Source organism: Schistocerca serialis, chromosome 4 (assembly GCF_023864345.2).
Source record: "Schistocerca serialis cubense isolate TAMUIC-IGC-003099 chromosome 4, iqSchSeri2.2, whole genome shotgun sequence".
In the NCBI taxonomy this organism is placed as follows: domain Eukaryota; kingdom Metazoa; phylum Arthropoda; class Insecta; order Orthoptera; family Acrididae; genus Schistocerca; species Schistocerca serialis.
This window is the reverse complement of record NC_064641.1, coordinates 751,850,473-751,864,707: the sequence shown is the minus strand read 5'-3', so window position 1 is coordinate 751,864,707 and position 14,235 is coordinate 751,850,473. Positions and strand designations below refer to the sequence as shown.

At 39.6% G+C, this 14,235-nt stretch overlaps 2 protein-coding genes across 2 annotated transcripts in view; one reads left to right on the top strand and one right to left on the bottom strand.

The window, feature by feature from the left end:
* LOC126473289 (transmembrane protein 41B-like) overlaps positions 1-11,247 on the top strand; it is a 44,904-nt gene extending 33,657 nt beyond the window's left edge. Inside the window, exons 5-6 of the mRNA XM_050100248.1 lie at positions 1,957-2,095; positions 10,922-11,247. Of these exons, the coding sequence (XP_049956205.1) occupies positions 1,957-2,095; positions 10,922-11,091 (309 nt within the window). The 3' untranslated portion in view covers positions 11,092-11,247. The remainder of the gene's footprint in view (positions 1-1,956; positions 2,096-10,921) is intronic.
* Positions 1-14,235, bottom strand: part of LOC126473288 (uncharacterized) — a 144,745-nt gene that overhangs the window by 30,898 nt on the left and 99,612 nt on the right. The gene's annotated exons all lie outside the window — the stretch shown is intronic.

Genomic DNA, 14,235 nt, shown 5'->3' with positions numbered 1-14,235 from the left:
GCTGGCCCTGCCCATTGGATCTAGTTTCACCAATCTGCGTCTGCATCTGTTTGTGTGTGGCATAATGCAGTGGATTTTCATGGTTTATCCATGGACCCAGGACTGCGGTGCTCCTCAGCAGGCCAGCGGCCACAGGCGATTGATATCAGGAATTTTATAGACATTTTATTTGTTTTAGTGCATTATGGCACTTCAAAAGTAGTGTATACTTTAGAAAGTATGGATAATAAGAAAATTCAGTCGCTGGTGGTTTGCATGCTACGTACTTATATATTTCTCGAAAGAAAAATCACACAATACCTGTAAAATAATAGATATAACACAGTGGGTTATAACTGACAGTAATGAACATAGTAGAACCAACAATTTTATTGGCGGTCACCTACAGTGTTGGTTTACACAATTCTTCCCTAACTTATACACTTCTTTCAAGAGGCCTATTTTTTCCCAAGGTTAGTTCTGAAATCAGTGAAGGTATTTTAAATTTGTGTTGCGACTCCAAGGAAATGCATATTTTTGTCACCAAATATTTTTTGTTGTTTTGAAATAAAATAACATCAGTGGTCTTAATGAAACACTTACACCATTTGACTTGCTTTCTCCATCTAAAAACAGTTCATTACAAAAGATGTTGATGTTTGTTTTTAAGGTTTTGGTTCACATCAGGAAATGCCATCTGCTTGCAAGTTTGTTTTTTAGATATCTCCTCATTTGTGCTATTGTTTCTTGTACCATAGCTGCAAAGACAGATTGTCAACTTATGTCTTAACTTACCCTTGAGATCTCAAAATTTGTCAGGGAAAAATGCTAAAACTTGTCTGAAAATCAGGGAATTTCACTTGAGGAAACTCGTGTCAATCCTGTGAGTGAGGTTCACTTTCAGTGTGTTCTCAGCCTTCCAAAAATGATTTGTGATAGCAAAAAACTTGTGCTTTTGATAAGGAATGTCCTCCATAGGACTTTTTAAACTTTTTGAAGGTCACATTCGTAGATTCCTCAAGTTTAACACACAACTTGATGTCAGAAAGTTGCTCTGAATACCGCTGTTTATCTAACGTAATGCATAATGAAAACACAACTTCACTGATGGTGCTCTCAAAAACCACATGACTGCTGTACAGAACTAAAACTCGGACAGAGCACCTGGAAGGAGTGAACACACTGGTTTATACAAGTAGAGCAACACAGTGTTGCTAGATCACTCATAGTGCTGTCAGACTCATTACTTTTCTTCAAACATAATGTATGTGCCCCAGAATGCTGATGCCCACTGGTCAACTAGCAGCACTAGAAGTGGTGGTACGAGGTGCCACAGCACCCGCACCAGTGTAGAAAGGAGAGCAGTTCTACCTTCCTGGTCATGACTCACTACCCCATGGGCAGGAGTTGACCTGCTGCAGGAGTGAATTGGGAAGTAGCCCACCAGTGGAGGGGCACTAAGACCAAGGAGGCAGCCTAGGTGCTACAAAATGGTGCTGGAATGAGGAATGGTGGCAGAGTGGACTTGGGTTGACTGTTTGCTTGCCCATGGTGAGGTGGCGCATGGCATAGCCCACTCGACTTAGATCTACCAGGCTATTAAAAAGGGATGGTTATTTATACAGAATAGTGATTCACTTGTAGTGCTAATATATTGCTTCTGATCGCATTCCTGACAACAGTTTAACTGCTTGCCTCATTCCGTAAGAACTCAGTCATACTGGCAGGATTGTGGTGCCGGGCTTGCTCTGTCACACAATGCATAAACTGCCCTGTTGCTGTAATTGGAATGCTGACACAGTGCACTGGGTGCCTATGAGTTCTTCAAACGCTGCACTGCCTACACTGCTGTTTCCAAAGTAACACCCAAAAAATGGTGGTAGCACTACACTGCTTATTCCAAATATATTTTAATGTATATTCCACTTGATCATTTGTAAATAACTTGTGTATTGATGGTATAATTTTTCTTTTTAGGTAAATAAGCATCGTGAAAATTTGCTGAATTACATATTATTTCTGCGAATAACGCCTTTTTTACCAAACTGGTTTATCAACATAGTTTCACCTGTGATAGGGGTCCCCATAGTTCCTTTCTGGCTGGGGACATTTTTGGGTAAGTATTGCCATCTTTATGAAATACCTTAGAAAGTTGTAATCGAGGTGACTAACCATAATTCTAAGTGACAGATTAAAAAAGTGTCTAATTCAATTTAGTGTTTGTATAGATAGCAGAAATACTACTGAAATGCAAATGTAGCCACACAGTGTTTATGTATAATAATCATTTTCTTAAAATTGAAATAATGTGTGTAGATAGAATGTGCAAAATTAATTGATCTAAGTTATGCATTTTATGTTTAAAGAATACTGACAGTGTAGATGTGATGGGGAGCACCAATATGAGTAGTTTGCTGGAGGGTACTAAAGACAACAATCAGATGCTAAAACTGCAACTGCATATTGTTATATGAACAGTTTTGATGGCCCTATTCACAACAATATATGGCACATATGAGTGTAAGCTTCTGTGATCGGAGTCCATGTTGATAATGTCTACGTGATAAAACTATTGATGTTTGGCCACAATTGCAGGCAGTCCTTATCAGGATACACTAACAAAGGCTGCATGCAGTAGTAGTAAAAATTACAATATTTTTATTTCATATGAAGCAGTCATACATCCAGAAGAATTTTATTGGAAAATGACATCACACATTTCCAAGATGGGGCATAGAGGTGTGGCTGCACCTAGTCGCTACACTGCTAACCAATCTTGCAATACAACTGCTTCCATTCGGTAACCATCTCATGTGGTGCAGTGGTTAGCACACTGGACTCATATTCTGGAGGACAATGGTTCAAATCTGCGTCCAACAATCCTGATTTAGGTTTTCTGTGATTTCCCTAAATAGCTCCAGGTAAATTCCAGAATGGGACCTTCAAAATGGTAAGGTTGATTTCCTTCACCATCCTTTTCTCAATCTGAGCTTATGCTTCATCTCTGATTATGTCAATGTCAACAGGATGTTGAACCTTAATCTTCTTTAACTCCTTTCTTCTTTCTGTAGACTATTCATTTAATATAGATTTAATTAATAATACTAAATATGTACATAATTTAAGGATTTTTATCTGCACTTATACAATTGTTATATCTCTAAAGTCAGTTTCTGTTAATATAGCATTGTTTCAGCTTTGTATTCTATCTTTGACATTGTATTTAAGTTTACTAAAGAGTGTAGAGTTCCCTACAGTTTCCCATTGTGATTGCTCAGGCCCAAGGACTGTTAGCAAACTCAATAAATACTAGCATATTTACCTGATTGTAAGATGAAGTGTATCCCTCAAACCCTTCATCAGAAAAATACGGGGTTGTCTTACATTCTCGACTATTGCCATTGAGGTCAACATTTTTACATTGTGTAGTAGATTAATGTAAGGATTGTCTCACTTTTACTGATTTAGCTTTTGCAATTGAGGTCACATGCAGATTTATTTTGAAGAATTTGGAAAGACTGGACAGGTGTTGGGTGACACAAGCTTGACTGAGAACTAGGCCAAATGTGGAGAAGAGAATAACGATTGGGTAGACCCATATTAGATTGTAAAATATCTTTGTTAAATGTCATTTTTATAAAAGATGTTTTATAAAATCTTTGATGGTGTACTGTAATTCTTTTCTCGGATCTTTAATAAAAGTTAGAGCATGATCCCAGCTTCTATTTTAAAAAATCTGTCTAAGAGCTTTGACATTGTAAAACAGGCTGTAGCAAATTTCGTTGTGCTGCCTATCATGGGAATGTGTACCACATACCTGGCTTTTTATGAACATCTACCATGTTTAAACTGTAGTTTACCTGAATACATTTGTAGTTGGAATCGAATTTTGTGGCGTATGTACATGTTTCATGTAGCAGCGGTGTTAATGCTAGCCAGGAATGAAAGGGGATGTGTCAGCTGCTGGTTCTATGGTTCAAATGGCTTGGAGCACTATGGGACTCAACATCTTAGGTCATAAGTCCCCTAGAACTTAGAACTACTTAAACCTAACTAACCTAAGGACATCACACACACCCATGCCCGAGGCAGGATTCGAACCTGCGACCGTAGCAGTCCCGCGGTTCCGGGCTGCAGCGCCAGAACCGCTAGACCACCGCGGCCGGCGCTGGTTCTATGCAACCAGTGAGGGAGCAGCAGACAGACAACATGTTTGGAAGCAAGAGATGAAGGAATATTATCATATTCTCATGTCATTATAGATGTGAAACTTCAACAATATTAGGAAAAGACTAGATTGCTACTAACTGTAAAGATGGCGCTTCGGGTTGCAGACAGGCACAACGAAAAGACTTACACATTTAGCTTTTGGTCAAAGCCTTCTTCAGAAAAGAAAACACATTCACACAAGCAAGCACGCCTCAAACGCACATGCGGAATGCCTGGTTCAAGCTGCTGGAGATGGCGGTCATGTGTGCGTGAGGTGTGCTTGCTTGTTTGAAAGTGAGTGTGTGTGTGTGTGTGTGTGTGTGTGTGTGTGTGTGTGTGTGTGTGTGTGTGTGTGTGAGAGAGAGAGAGAGAGAGAGAGCGCATGCGCTTTTCTGAAGAAAGGTAAATGTGTAACAGTCCTTTTGCTGTGCCTGCCTCCAACTCAGTGTGTCATCTTTATGATGAGTAGTGCTCTATTCCTAATATTGTTGATATTCCAACATGGAGTTTCCATTGTTGGATGTGAAATTTGCTATGTATTTGAGGAAAAAAAGGTTATGTTTTCAGGTTCCACTGTAGCTACAACCACAGAAATTGCAACATATTTGAAAGAAACAACCAAATATTTGTCACAGCTAGGATTATAAATTTTATTGACACCCATTTCACTCAAAGCAATTTAAGCTGTGCTGTTATATCCTGCCGTAACCTCCATCTCAGAAGTCACAATATATTTGGAAGAAACAACTTAGATATTCGTGACAACCAAGATTATAAATTTCATTGTTGCTGCTTGCATATAGAAATACATTGCCTCTTTCCTCACCTCTCATGGTTTAGGTAAATTGGTCATTCCAGATGGTGGTGGTGGTGGTAAAAATACAGGGTGTCCCACTCAAACCTCCCTGATTTCAAAGACCCAGGAGAGAAAAATCACAGTAGATACGACAATGAAAAGTGCACCACATTTTAGAGCATTTCAAGGAATTTATACTCCCATGTCAGAAGTGCCAAATATCATCGCCAGAGTGCAGCATGGTCGCATGAAGTGGAATTGCGACTCCACAGCAGCATACGCAAGCAGTAGTGTGGTTTGCAGAAACAAAATCACTGATTACTGTGCAAAGAAATTATAGTCGTGTGTATGAATGTGATCCATGTGATGTGAAAACAATTAAGGAATGGTATAGGTTCAGCGACGTTTGTGTGGACCCCGGGCCACATTGGCATTCCAGGAAACGAACGTGTCGATCGGTTGACCAAGCAGGCCACCACTTCGCATTCCCTGGAGCTTTGGCTCGTGGAAAGAGACCTCCGGTCAGCCCTACATCGCAAGGTCCGCAATGTCTGGAGCTCTGAATGGTCTATCTTGAACACGCCAAATAAGCTCCGCATGGTCAAGTCGTCCACAACCATATGGAACTCATCCTTGAGGGGCATGTGTAGGGACTCAGCCGTCCCTCAATTGGACATATGCGGTTGACCCACAGCTATCTCCTTCGTCGTGAGAACCCGCCCAAGTGTCGCTGTGATGCAGGGCTGACAGTGGTCCATCTTCTGATGGACTGCCCCCTTTTAGCCCCGTTGCGACAGTCCTTTAATTTGCCAGCTGTACTTCCTTTAATTCTTGGTGACGATGCCTCTATAGCTGACTCAGTTTTACATTTTACCTATCCAGCTGGGTTTTATCACTCGCTCTAGTGTGGGCACTCTCACATGATTTCTCAGGCTGGCACTCTCACATGATTTCTCAGGCTACACCCACTTCAGCGACTTTAATTGTGACATGGATACCATGGACCTTACCGTTGGTGGGGAGGCTTGCGTGCCTCGACGATACAGATAGCCGCACCGTAGGTGCAACCACAACGGAGGGGTATCTGTTGTGTGGTTCCTGAAGAGGGGCAGCAGCCTTTTTGGTAGTTGCAGGGGCAACAGCCTGGATGATCGACTGATCTGGCCTTGTAACACTAACCAAAACGGCCTTGCTGTTGTGGTACTGCGAACGGCTGAAAGCAAGGGGGAACTACAGCCGTAATTTTTCCCGAGAGCATGCAGCTTTACTGTATGGTTAAATGATGATGGCGTCCTCTTGGGTAAAATAGTCCCCCATTCGGATCTCCGGGCGGGGACTACTCAGGAGGACGTCGTTATCAGGAGAAAGAAAACTGGCATCCTACGGATCGGAGCATGGAATGTCAGATCCCTTAATCGGGCAGGTAGGTTAGAAAATTTAAAAAGGGAAATGGATAGGTTAAAGTTAGATATAGTGGGAATTAGTGAAGTTCAGTGGCAGGAGGAACAAGACTTCTGGTCAAGTGAATATAGGGTTATAAATACAAAATCAAATAGGGGTAATGCAGGAGTAGGTTTAATAATGAATAAAAAAATAGGAGTGCGGGTAAGCTACTACAAACAGCATAGTGAACGTATTATAGTGGCCAAGATAGACACGAAGCCCATGCCTACTACAGTAGTACAAGTTTATATGCCAACTAGCTCTGCAGATGACGAAGAAATTGAACAAATGTATGATGAGATAAAAGAAATTATTCAGGTAGTGAAGGGAGACGAAAATTTAATAGTCATGGGTGACTGGAATTCGACAGTAGGAAAACGGAGATAAGGAAACATAGTAGGTGAATATGGATTGGGGCTAAGAAATGAAAGAGGAAGCCGTCTGGTAGAATTTTGCACAGAGCATAACTTAATCATAGCTAACACTTGGTTCAAGATTCATAAAAGAAGGTTGTATACATGGAAGAATCCTGGAGATACTAAAAGGTATCAGATAGATTATATAATCGTAAGACAGAGATTTAGGAACCAGGTTTTAAATTGTAGGACATTTCCAGGGGCAGATGTGGACTCCGACCACAATCTATTGGTTATGAACTGTAGATTAAAACTGAAGAAATTGCAAAAAGGTGGGAATTTAAGGAGATGGGACCTGGGTAAACTGACTAAAACAGAGGTTGTACAGAGTTTCAGGGAGAGCATAAGGGAACAATTGACAGGAATAGGGGAAAGAAATACAGTAGAAGGCGAATGGGTAGCTCTGAGGGATGAAGTAGTGAAGGCAGCAGAGGATCAAGTAGGTAAAAAGACGAGGGCTATTAGAAATCCTTGGGTAACAGAAGAAATATTGAATTTAATTGATGAAAGGAGAAAATATAAAAATGCAGTAAATGAAGCAGGCAAAAAGGAATACAAACGTCTCAAAAATGAGATCGACAGGAAGTGCAAAATGGCTAAGCAGGGATGGCTAGAGGACAAATGTAAGGTGTAGAGGCTTATCTCACTATGAGTAAGATAGATACAGCCTACAGAAAAATAAAAGATACCTTTGGAGATAAGAGAACCACTGGCATGAATATTAAGAGCCCAGATGGAAACCCAGTTCTAAGCAAAGAAGGGAAAGCAGAAAGGTAGAAGGAGTACATAGAGGGTCTGTACAAGGGCGATGTACTTGAGGACAATATTATGGAAATGGAAGAGGATGTAGATGAAGATGAAAAGGGAGATACGATACTGCGTGAAGAGTTTGACAGAGCACTGAAAGACCTGAGTCGAAACAAGGCCAGTCCTGATAAAACTCTACCATCTGGTGAGCAAGATGTATGAGACAGGCGAAATACCCTCAGACTTCAAGAAGAATATAATAATTCCAATCCCAAAGAAAGCAGGTGTTGACAGCTGTGAAAATTACCGAACTATCAGTTTAATAAGTCACAGCTGCAAAATACTAACGCGAATTATTTACAGACGAATGGAAAAACTGGTAGAAGCCGACCTCGGGGAAGATCAGTTTGGATTCCGTAGAAATGTTGGAACATGTGAGGCAATACTGACCTTACGACTTATCTTAGAAGGAAGATTATGGAAAGGCAAACCTACGTTTCTAGCATTTGTAGACTTAGAGAAAGCTTTTGACAATGTTGATTGGGATACTCTCTTTCAAATTCTAAAGGTGGCAGGGGTAAAATACAGGGAGCGAAAGGCTATTTACAATTTGTACAGAAACCAGATGGCAGTTATAAGAGTCGAGGGACACGAAAAGGAAGCAGTGGTTGGGAAGGGAGTGAGGCAGGGTTGTAGCCTCTCCCCGATGTTATTCAATCTGTATATTGAGCAAGCAGTAAAGGAAACAAAAGAAAAATTCGGAGTAGGTATTAAAATCCAGGGAGAAGAAATAAAAACCTTAAGGTTCACCGATGACATTGTAATTCTGTCACACAGCAAAGGACTTGGAAGAGCAGTTGAACGGACTGGACAGTGTCTTGGAAGGAGGGTATAAGATGAACATCAACAAAAGCAAAACGAGGATAATGGAATGTAGTCGAACTAAGTCGGGTGATGCTGAGGGTATTAGATTAGGAAATGAGACACTTAAAGTAGTAAAGGAGTTTTGCTATTCGGGGAGCAAAATAACTGATGATGGTCGAAGTAGAGAAGATATAAAATGTAGACTGGCAACGGCAAGGAAAGCGTTTCTGAAGATGAGAAATTTGTTAACATCAAATATAAATTTAAGTGTCAGGAAGTCATTTCTGAAAGTATTTGTATGGAGTGTAGCCATGTATGGAAGTGAAACGTGGATGATAAATGGTTTGGACAAGAAGAGAATAGAAGCTTTTGAAATGTGGTGCTACAGAAGAATGTTGAAGATTAGGTGGGTAGATCACGTAACTAATGGGGAGGTATTGAATAGGATTGGGAGAAGCGAAGTTTGTGGCACAACTTGACTAGAAGAAGGGATCAGTTGGTAGGACATGTCCTGAGGCGTCAAGGGATCACAAATTTAGCATTGGAGAGCAGTGTGGAGGGTAAAAATCGTAGAGGGAGACTAAGAGATGAATACAATAAGCAGATTCAGAAGGATGTAGGTTGCAGTAGGTACTGGGAGATGAAGGAGCTTGCACAGGATAGATTAGCGTGGAGAGCTGCATCAAACCAGTCTCAGGACTGAAGACAACAACAACAACAACAACAACATACCAAAATAGTGTCTCTTATGGTAACAAGTTGTGTTGGTACCTCTATCAGTGCTTTCCAGCTGGAGGTTCTTCATTTGTAGTTGAGTGGTTGACCTTTTATCTGATCCATCAACCACTGTAGTCTGTTTTACTCTAGTCAACTATTTGCTCTGCTCCTTTTAAGTGTCCTCTATTTTGTGTTACTGCGGTGTTCATTTTAGCTCTGTACCCCTTGGTGTTCCCCCCCTCTGGGTGCAGAGGTTACGCTTTTACTGTATAGGCCTTTTACAAGTATGTCTGTTTGGAACTGTGGACTGATGACCTCGACGTTTAGCCCCCATCAAACCCTAAAACCAACCAACCAATGGTATAGGAAGTTTCTGGCAACAGGGAATGTTCTGAAACATTCTGGCGGTGTAGTTGACGGAGTGTCAGAAGAGACATTGGAGTACATCAGACAAATGTTTCTCAAAAGCCCACGTAAGTCAATTCGTCAAGCATCTAGGCAGCTTCACCAGTGTCTTCGTATGTGTGTTTACAAAGTGCAAATTCTGCAACATCTGACGCCGAATGACAAACCATGCCAACGACAGTTTTCTGCGGATATGCTGCAGCGTGTTGATATGGATGCTAGCTTCCTGGAAAGATGTTTATTCTCAGATGAGGCAACCTTTCATCTGTCAGGAAGATGTTCAGATTTGGGATTTGCAAAATCTGCACGTTGTCATTGAACATGTTCGTGATAGCCCTAAACTTAATGTCTGGTGCGGGCTAAGGCATGACAGGATTTTTGGACTGTTCTTCTTTGCGGGGATTGTTGGACTGTTCTTTGCAGAACAAACAGTGAGTGAGTGGGCCAGTGTATCTGGACTTATTGAAGCAGTTTGTGTACCCTCAGATACAAGACTTGTAACCCGACATCATTTTTCAACAAGATGGAGCTCCACCGCATTGGTCAACGGCTGTCCGCAAGTTCCTGGATAAGAAATTTCCCAATCATTGGAACGGACATGGAGAACCCATTGCCTGACCACCACATTCACCCGACATTACACGGCTTGATTTCTTCATGTAGAGATTCATGAAGCACCGTGTGTATGCGACCAAAGTGGACGATATTCCTATGTTGCAACATCATATCACTAATGCGATTGCAACAATAACAGAGGAAATGTTACAAAGAACTTGGCAAGAAATTGAATATAGACTCGATATTCTTGGTGCTACAAATGGTTGACGTGTAGAGGTGTATTTATCTTTGAGATGCTCTACAATATACCCTTGTATTATCAGAATGTATACAATCAATAAATGGCATACGTTTAGAATAAGTATATGTTAACTGTTTTAGGCAGATACTTTATATCAGTAAAATAGTTGGTAATTTTGATTAGTCAGAATAAATTTAAAATAGTTTTCTCAAGGAGCTTCTTAAAATAAAATGTCATCTTATGTTCAGGATTGTCTTATACTCTGGTAAATAAAGTATTTCAGTTGTCATGAAATAATGAGGAGTCCTGAGTATAAAATAGTGATTGTGAGGACACACGATATTTAAGCCAATGTGCTGAGCTGCAGGCAACTCTCTCTCCCTCCCTCCCTCCCTCCCCCCACCCCCCTTCTTCCATGATGTGAGCAGCACCAATTGGTATGAACACAACCTCAGATGTTTTGGTGATGAATTAACCTTGTCTATGATAAAAATTTTTGAAAATTTCTTGTTTTGAATTTTCTAGCAGCTTAAAATGTGTTTTCAGGTGTGGCACCACCTTCTTTTGTGGCTATTCAGGCTGGCCAGACTTTATACAAGTTATCTGCCTCAAGTGATGCCTGGTCATGGACTTCGGTTATCCTACTAGCAGCTTTTGCTGTTCTCTCACTGGTGCCTGTCATCCTGAAGCAGCGATTAAGAGAGAAGCTTGAATAATTAAAATACATTCCAAATGGACACTTTATGATTTGTGCTAGGTTGTCTTGTGGACAACCTGTACTTGCTGAAACATTTAAAGTGCACTGGTGCAGGAACTTCAGAATTCGATCTATGCATATGTTTGTTTCCAAATATAAATTAGTTTCAACATTATTTATTTTTCTTGTGTATTGTTGTTGTTGTTGTTGTGTTTAAAATGTGATATTATTGTTATGTTTTTATTTGAAGAATTTTAAGTGCCTTAATATTACATATGCAGTAAGATAAGTCAACATTTTTTACATATGATGACACACTTCTATACTGTATTCTGGGTGATACCAGCACTCTATTTTTACAGATGATGGCAGTTATATGTCATCTTAATTTGCTTATTCTACTAGCCATTTCTCAACTTTTAGTTCTTGCTTACAGACATTTACAATTACATACACAGCAGTGTTTTAGTAAGATGCAGGTTACATTTCTGTTGACATAATTCAGTTTGCAGTAGTCTGTTAGTTGCACACTTTTGTGTAATCATTTGAGAACACTTTGTCAGTTTTCACTGACTCAGTACCTGTATTATATTGAAGACAGTATTATGATGAAATTCGTATTTGAGTACAAAAAAAGAGCACCTTTCATTTGCTTTTCTTCTATTACATCAGAATTTTGTATTGACAACTTGAAATACTGTTATCAGTGATCTCCATGAAAAGGCCTTACTTTTATGACACAATAAAAAATATTAACGAGTGTGACTAATTCATTTTCTAAAAAAAGTCTGGGACACCTACACCTGTTCATATCCTCATTTTACGTAGTTTAAGCTTAGTGCAATTTAATAGAACAAGTGAATAGAATGTGTGTGTGTGTCAGGGAGATGGCGGGGGGGGGGGGGGGGGGGGGGGGGAAGGGAAGGGAAGGGGGACATCCCAACATGAACAGAATGCCTGGAGCAACTAACTACACTATAAAGTAATTGGGTAGGTTTTGCAAAAGTCTTGTAGCAGCATGTTCAGCTACTGTTGTGGACAGTTGTCTCTCGTATTCTTGTGGGCTTTCAGATCCTTGTCTCTTGCATCAAAGAAATTAATCACCGTGATTTTCCTTTTAAGCAAATTCCTTAAGCATTTAATTTTTCATCGCCTAAGTGCAATAGTGTTTGGAATGGTCACTTAATCACATGAAGTTTCTATTTGTTTGAAACATAGCTTCTTCTCACATCTACTTCTGTGTACTGTTCAGAAAGCAGTTGATCTGTCATGTCCATGCCCAATTTTTTTGGGCTTGTAAAATGCATTATTTGTTTCTATGAATAATCCCTGGAATCCTCCATTAGCATTCAGCTTCTGCCAGATAGTGTCATTAGGAGTGCTTCTATTTTGCTGCTTCAGTTACCCAAAAGATAATTTTTCTACTCTTAAAATAAATTTTATGTCCAAAATGTTAATTATTGCTTCTAAGTAGCTAACATAAAGGTAAAGTCTGTGGTGCAAAAGCCCATGACAAGGGCCTTGGCCTGACTGCAGCATTTTTTTTCGCCGTAGCAGCAGTAGGAGGGGGAGGGTTGGCAGGCCCATCGCTGGGACCCAAATTAAAAGTGCCCACCTATTCAATCCACAAATTGAAAATAGATTCCTGTACTTTTAAATGTGGGGTACCAGCAGTTCTGGAATTTCACCTCCAGAAGATGCACTGTCCAACCATTCCTTTACCTTGTAATTTTGTGAAGCTTATTATCTGTTTGATACAATTATATTTTATCAGCTATAATCATCAGACACTTCTTTTAAATGACCTAATGAAACAATAAAACATTGTTTTCTGCTGTTTATCTCTCTCACTTTGGTTATGGAGAATATTATATTGACAGACTAGCTAAATATACAAAATAAAAACTGTTGATGCCTTCACCTTTTTACAAAAAAGATAATGCTACCCATTTATCTCATCACAATTTTTTCTGTTACATACTGAAATTTAATGTTATACTTGTAAAGAAGTACATCTGTACACATATATGTACATTGTGTAGATTCTTGAGTGCTCACTGTTTCTTGTTCTATTTTACTATCATGGCAGGTCCTCTGAAACACAACACATTATTTCTTTTGATTATGCATGATACTCCTTGCTCATGGAACAAGGAAAAATTAAAATTTTGTTGGTTGAAGAAAAACACCACAAAGTGATATTAGCTTGCGAAAAAGTTGGAAGGTTGTTATTACTTCCATTCTAGTATAGCATGATCAAACTGTACTGTTAGTGTCTAACCATTCTAATAGTTAATCATAGCTATATTGGGTAAGTATAAAAGCTCTTATTGTTTTGTAATACGTTATGTAGTTATATGATAACTGGAACCCTCTTCAAGCCTGCTTTGGTTATCAGTGGTCACTTGCACAGAAATTATTACTTTTAAATGATTGACATTTTTTTACATCTAACCTGAAGTGAGCAAAACTAGCTTTAAAAGGTCACTATTTCAAAATAAAACACAACATTTGTGCATATTGTAATTGTTAGCAGTAAAATAAACACAAATACGGAACATTAGTCAAACCAAACACTTGCCCGTAGACAATTGGTATGTGTCCCATAGATACACAGGACACATCAGAAAATCGTGGTAGTTTGTAAGCTATGGCAGTGCTTTTCCTAAAAACCACACACAGGAAAACCTTTCTAGAATTCCTGGACAGTTTTAACATAACAGGAATTACACTGCGGATCGATCAGTTCCATCTACAAATGGACAGGGTTGCTTTCAGTTGATATAGCAAATGGTCTCAAAAACAGATGTGAGGCTGGCAATGCCCTAGAAATTATTTAAAAACCATTCCTGTATCATCTTGCAACACCAAAACGAATTCCTCAAAATTTGCATTTTCTTTAACACCAGAGTGCTTAGGGAAATTGACAGTGTTCTTTGTCAGAAGTTGCCCTTCCACAATGTGATTTTCTTTTTAAATGCATCCATGTTTCTCACTGTATCAGATACAAGTTGCTTCTAACCTTGCAATATCTTCTTGACGTTGTTCAAATGTGAGGTCTGCCTTCCATTCCTGGCCTTCTAGTGTTGGTTCCTGCTTTTCTTGTTCTTTAAAAAACTGAACAATAGTGACTCATAAATTGACAAACCATTCCAGGCATGCT